This window comes from Pseudorca crassidens, chromosome 16 (assembly GCF_039906515.1).
Source record: "Pseudorca crassidens isolate mPseCra1 chromosome 16, mPseCra1.hap1, whole genome shotgun sequence".
Taxonomy (NCBI): domain Eukaryota; kingdom Metazoa; phylum Chordata; class Mammalia; order Artiodactyla; family Delphinidae; genus Pseudorca; species Pseudorca crassidens.
In genome coordinates, this window is record NC_090311.1 from 32,534,029 (window position 1) to 32,540,939 (window position 6,911).

The 6,911-nt window shown below is 48.6% G+C and overlaps 1 protein-coding gene across 2 annotated transcripts in view; it reads right to left on the reverse strand.

The window, feature by feature from the left end:
* Positions 1–4,065, reverse strand: part of TBC1D12 (TBC1 domain family member 12) — a 95,507-nt gene extending 91,442 nt beyond the window's left edge. The window contains exon 1 of one of the 2 annotated variants that reach the window (XM_067709955.1): positions 2,977–4,065. In XM_067709955.1, coding sequence (XP_067566056.1) covers positions 2,977–3,917 — 941 coding nt within the window. In that variant the 5' untranslated portion in view covers positions 3,918–4,065. The remainder of the gene's footprint in view (positions 1–2,976) is intronic. The other variant, XM_067709957.1, reaches the window with a different exon arrangement.
* Between the last annotated feature and the right edge of the window lie 2,846 nt (positions 4,066–6,911).

Genomic DNA, 6,911 nt, shown 5'->3' on the forward strand with positions numbered 1-6,911 from the left:
ACATCCTAGAACAAGATATCCCCAAAGGAAGGCCTCATCTGGGTTTCAGAATTGAGAATCACAACTGTGCACAGGAAGAAAAACCACTCTTAGGTTGTAGGGATAAGGGAAATTTCTGATTATTCTCTTCGGGGATGGACGATTTGTTCAAAATTACACTACCTAGAGAGGAGTAAAAACAGAGAGTCTGTGCAAGTTTCACTTCAACACAATCTGAATGGGATTCTTCATACTAGCGCTAGGTACTGTAGATTCAGAAATAAACATCACAGTCTCTGCCTTTAAGGTGTTCAGAATCCAGTTAAGGCTTTGACTAAATGCTAAGAGAAAAATTATGCCTCTGTCTGATTCTGCTCTTTCCCAAGAATGTTAAATGAAGCAAGCAATGATGCTTAGAATCTTTTTTTTTTTTTTTTTTTTTTGCGGTACACGGGCCTCTCCCCAATGTGGCCTCTCCCGTCGCGGAGCACAGGCTCCGGATGTGCAGGCTCAGCAGCCATGGCTCACAGGTCCCACCGCTCCGCGGCATATGGGATCTTCCCGGACCGGGGCACGAACCCGCATCCCCTTCATCAGCAGGCGGACTCTCAACCACTGCGCCACCAGGGAAGCCCCATGCTTAGAATCTTGACATTCAGATCTCAAAAATGAAGCTTACAGAAATTAACTTCAGGGGACCTAAATTTACTGATTTCCTACCCAGTGCTCTGCTACACGTGAAAAGTATATCATATGAATGTCAACTACCATGCTAATTAAAGTCCTATTAGTCTACAGGTTAAAGAAATGTTCTAAATTATATAAAAATTCCTGCCTACTGTCAATAATATGAAAGCCTCTTATAACAGATTTGCCTTGTTATTATTTGAATATTGCAATACATATATAATGTATCTGTCTTCAAACTTAATCCCCACTAGCCTGCACTCCACCTCCAAGTCAGGGACCAAGCAAGTACTCTGGGTATACTGGTTGAATTAGTGCTCTCCACAGCCCCTTTCAGGTGTAAAACTGCCTGACAGGGCTTCCCTGGTGGCACAGTGGCTAAGAACCCGCCTGCCATTGCAGGGGACATGGGTTCGAGCCCTGGTCTGGGAAGATCCCACATGCCGCGGAGCAACTAAGTCCGTGCGCCACAACTACTTAGCCTGCGCTCTACAGCCCGTGAGCCACAACTACTGAAGCCTGTGCGCCTAGAGCCCGTGCTCCACAGCCAGAGAAGCCACCGCAATGAGAAGCCCATGCACCTCAACAAAGAGCAGTCCCCGCTCACGGCAACTAGAGAAAGCCCCCGCACAGTAACAAAGACCCAACGCAGCCAAAAATAAATAAATAAATTAATTAATTAAAAAGCACTTAAGGTGTGTTAAGTTTTTTTACTTGTAACCTTGTGGAACTTTTGGGTGCTTATTGGTCATGTTTTTATGTCAGCTGTCAGGCAGTTTTATTTATTTATTTATTATTTTTGGCTGCGTTTGGTCTTCATTATGGTGTGCGGGCTTCTCATTGTGGTGGCTTCTCTTGTTGCAGAACACGGGCTCTAGGCATGCGGGCTTCAGTAGTTGTGGCACACAGGCTCAGTAGTTGTGGCTGGCGGGCTCTAGAGCGCAGACTTGGTAGTTGTGGCGCATCGGCTTCACTGCTCCGCGTCATGTGAGATTCTCCCCCGGCCAGGGCTCGAACCTGTGTCCCCCACATTGGCAGGCAGATTCCTAACCACTGCACCACCAGGAAAGCCCCCTTAAGTGCATTTAAAATATTGCCACTACAAGCTTTAAGTATATCTTTGCAATTGTAGACATAAATACAGATCTCACTACTATATATGTTGTCCTACGAGTAACACATAATTAGGATTTCCCAATCTTGACTTAAACAACTTCATAATTTATTCGTAAATTTATACAAGCAGGAAAAATAAGTTAATAACGTAGAAAAAGGAGTAAGAAATATTAATCAGAAAACTGTGCCTGTGTGTCTACAAATATGCACACTAACTGTATAATCCTCTAAAACTTGAGTCGCATTCCTTATTTCGTTTACTTCTGGTTTTGTCAAGATCCCTAAAAAGGGAACAAAAACACAAGAGAAAGGAGAAAGAACTTTGAAAGGGAGAGTTTTACAAGTTGGGAATACTTTCCTGTTTTCCTAGAGACTTAAAAAAAAATAAGCGTGTCAACATGTGACCCAAAAGAAATTGCTTTTTCATTAATGTACATTAAAATGAGTATTTTCTAACGACATATTTATCCCTATCAAAGTCCCACTCTGAACCCTGCAGTGTTCAGCACCGTAATTTAATTTCAAGAATAGCAGGTCAAATCACATATACAACACCATAAAAAATTAAAAAGAAGATGCTTTAAAAAGGTAGAGGCCAATCTGATAAAAGGAAAGAGGGATTTTCTACATAAAGCGCCATAGTAATTTGGCTTAAAGGCCAGGATCAAATTCTAAACACCAAACTGACGGCATTTTAATACAGGCCACTGAAACAAGCTGTTAAAGGCTATGAAACACAACCACCTCTACTTTCAAGAATTCCCAAACTACTTGAATGGGTTTAGACTCCACGCAAATAGCTCTCCAAAATGACTTCCCTTTCTCTTTCACAACCGCACCCTTACACACGCACCGCACCGCCCCGCCACCCGCCCCTAATTCTTTGTAGTACATGGGGACGAGGAAGGTGGTCTGCTTTTCCGGAAGACGGAAAACTGTAGGTAAGGCACTAGCACGCCGGCCTGAAAACACAGAAACCAGGTGTGAATGGCAGGTAGACCGTCCAGCGGACAAGGGAACAGAAAGCCTGGCTCCCCGCGCTCACAACTTCTCCGATACACAACGCAGACCTAGTTCCTCTTCCCCCGGTGAAAAATCAAAGCTCAATCCGGACGCCAGAGAGAGCCTCCACGCCGCTCTCCGCCAACTCCCGGCCCGAGCCCTCCCCGAACCCCGGCGCAGTCTGCGCTGTACCTGGCGAAGAAGTCGGCGAAGCCGCCGCTCCGTCGAGCCCGGGCCGAGGTCCCCGCGGGGCCCTGCTCCGCGGCAGGCGAGGGCACCGGCGGCGCCGACGGCGGCAGGTGGTCGCGGGCGCTCTGGTGGCGGCTCACCTCGAATGTGTTCCGAGAGTTCAAGTGAACGTCGGAGAAAACGAGGCGCGACTCGGCGCCGGCGCCTCCGCTAGTCCTCTCGGCCGAGGTGACCGGCGACGCGCCCTCCTCGGGACCCCCGGGGCCGGCTTCCGGCTGCTCCAAGTCCTCGCTGCCACTGCCGCTGCTGGCCGGACTGCCCCCCGAGCCGCTGCCCGCATCCTCGGGCCTTTTGGCGTCCGCCGCCGCCAGGCAGCAGCTCCGCAGCGGGTCCTCGAGCGGCGCGGCCCAGTCGGACGGGCTGCCCGCGCCGTCCGCGCCCTCGTCGCCAGGCCCCTCCGGGCGGAGGCGGCGGTGGCGCGGCTCCCGGCCGCCGGCGTGGGCCAGGTCGCGATAGTCTGGGCCCGGCAGAAAGCCCGAGTCCCCGTTGGTCATGCCTCCGTGCCGCGCCGCGTGGACATCCGCCGCTTCCGCGCCGCGGTGCTTGGAGCCCGCGTCCGGCGGGCAGGCGTCCGAGTGCGGGGCTGCGGAGCGCGGCAGAACGCGGGGCTGGCCGGCGGGGAGCGGACAGTAGCACAGCCCGGGCTCCAGCTGCCCCCCGGTCTCCGCGAGATAACGCCTAAGGAGCTGCTGAGGCGGCGGCGTCTCCTCCTCCTCTTCTTCCTCCTCCTGCTCCTCCGGAGTCTCCACAGCGCCGGCGCCTCCGCCAAAGCCGTCCGTGGCCCGAATCATCTTCCCGTCCAGGCCTGCGGGCTCGGGCGCCGGCACAGGGAGCAACTTGGGGTTTCTTCCCGAGCAGGTTCCGGCATCCTCCGGACCCACCATCTGGGGCCGGGTGAGCGCCACCCGAGGAGGCACGGGCTCGGTCCGGGAAGAGCCCTGAGTGCTGGGGCAGCAGCGGCTGCCGCCGCACCGTTCCCAGACCCGCCCCTCCCTCCCGGGAATTCGGGCTGTTGCGGGAGGGCGGGCAGCCGCCTGGGCTAGCGCACGCGCAAAAGCCAGACCGGTCAAGCCCCGTCCTGGAGATTCCACGAACCATAGAGACGGTAGCTAGAGAGACCCGCTCCGTGACACTCCAACTGCCGATCTGGGATCCGGCGTCTGGATGACGGAGGCTGGTTGGCCCACGCGGAACGTGACTGTCCTTACAGAAGCACGGGTATGGCTCGCTTAGCAAAAATGCACTTGACATACTTAATTTATGGGAGTAGAATACAGTATGTTAGATGTTAAGTCCTTCCAGCTCTAATTGGTCGCTAGTCGACTTTACACTTTTATATCCACCGATCCATTGCCACAATTTAGGGTTTCTTCGCCTCAGGTCAAAACTCTTCCTTCTCCACTTCATCTTCCCCAATACTATCAAAGTTATCTTTTTTATCTAAGACCACGTTTCATCACATCACCCTCTCTTAAAGATTTCCATTATCACTTAAGGAGAAAGAGGAAGTAGAGTCAGGCAGAGAGGGCTATTGAAATAATTCCAGCACCCCATGAAAATGGATTAAAATGGGGTGATAAGCAATGAATGGAAATGAAGTGTAGAAATCACCAGATGTGATAATTGATCAGATATAAGGAGTGACTGAAGAGGGAGGAACCAGCCAAATTACTACAAAACTCTTGAGACTGAAACTGATGTGGTTTGAAGAAATAGGGACTTGGATTGTTAATAACTTGATTAATAGGAGAAATATATTTGGTAAAGTAAGAATATCCAGCATATAGAGTTCTAAATCTTGGGTTAGGGCTTCGGTTTAGAGACGCAGATTGAAGAGTCATCTGCATAATGCAACTAGGTGAGTCATGAGTAACATCATCTAGGAAGAAAGACTAAAGATGGAGGTGGGACAGAGACTCAAAGGTGTCGCTATATCAGGATGGACAAATAAGCTGTATTGCGAGGGATTAAAGAGGCACTAGTTGTGGATAAAATGAACTGGCAAATATAACAGCTCATTCTAGAAGTATGTCAATGAAAGGACAGTAGTAGGAGAATGGAGAATTAGAGGAAGCAGCATCGTCAAGCCTTTAAAATATATATACGCACACACAAGAGTGAATGTAACCTATATATGGGTACTAAAATGTGTAAATAAAATGGTCATCCATGTACCTAGCACCCAGTTTAAGAAACGTCAAGTGTCTTTTATAATGAGCATTTTTCAAGGCCCTAAGTAAAAACTAAGTGGCTAGGGCACAGTTAGCAATACATTTAGTATCAAGATCTTTCAGAAGAAATGACCTCCAAGACACAGGTGGAAAAGCTAATATAGGAAAAGAGAAAATATTTGCAATTCATATACATAAGGGTCTACTATCCAGAATATATAAAGAACTCAACTACAAGAAGACAAACAACCCAATTTAAAAATGAGTAAAGGGGCTTCCCCGGTGGTGCAGTGGTTAAGAATCCACCTGCCAAAGCAGGAGACACGGGATCCAGCCCTGGTCCAGGAAGATCCCACATGCCGCGGAGCAACTAAGCCCATGCGCCACAACTACTGAGCCTGTGCTCTAGAGCCCACAAGCCACAACTACTGAGCCCACGTGCCACACCTATTGAAGCTCGCGAGCCTAGAGCCCGTGCTCTGCAACAAGAGAAGCCACCGCAATGAGAAGCCCGTGCACCGTAACGAAGAGTAGCCCCCGCTCACCGCAACTAGAGAAAAGCCCGCGCGCAGCAACGGAGACCCAACGCAGCCAAAAATAAATAAATAAATAAACAAATACGAGTAAAGGACGTGACCAGACATTTCTCTGAAGAAGATATGCTAATAGCTGTTAATAAGCATATGAAATGATGCTCAACATAATTAATCATCAGGGAAATGCAAATCAAAACCTCAGTGAGATAGCACTCACACCCACTAGGAGGACTATAATCAAAAAAGTCGAAAATAACAGGTGTTGTAGAGGATGTGGAGAAAGTGGAACCCTCACACATTGCTGGTAGAAATGTAAAATGGTATAGCTGCTGTGAAAATGTTTGGTTCTTCCTCAGTAACATAGAATTACCATATGACCCAGCAATTCTACTCCTAGGTATATACCCAAAAGAATTGAAAACAGATGTTCAAACAAAAACTTGTACATGAATGTTCACAGTTGCACTATTCATAAAAAACAAATGATGGAAGCAACCGAAATGTCCATCAATAGAGGAGTGGATAAACAGAATGTGATATATACACACAACAGACTATTAGCCATAAAAAGGAATTAAGTACCAATACATGATACAAAGTGGATGAATCTCAAAAACATTATGCTAAGTAAAAGGAGCCTGACACAAAAGGTCACATATTATATAATTCCATTTATATGAACTGTCCAGAATAGGTAAATCCATAGAGAAAGAAAGCAGATGGGAGATTGTCAATGGCTGGGGAAACGGGAAAAATAGGACAGGAATGCCTCATGGATATGGGGTTTTCTTTTGTGTGATGAACATGTTTTAGAACAAGATACAGGTGGTGGTTGCATGACACTGTGAATGTACTAAATGCCATTGAATTGCACTTTTTTTTTTTTTTTTTAGTTTAGTTTTGGCTGCGTTGGGTCTTCATTGCTGCGCATGGGCGTTCTCTAGTTGCTGCGAGCGGGGGCTACTCTTCGATGCGGTTCGCGGGCTTCTCATTGCGATGGCTTCTCTTGTTGCAGAGCACAGGCTCTAGGCGCGTGGGCTTCAGTAGTTGCAGCACGCAGGCTCAGAAGTTGTGGCCCGTGGGCTCTAGAGTGCAGGCTCAGTAGTTGTGGCGCACGAGTTTAGTTGCTCTGCGGCATGTGGGATCTTCCCGGACCAGGGCTCGAACCCAT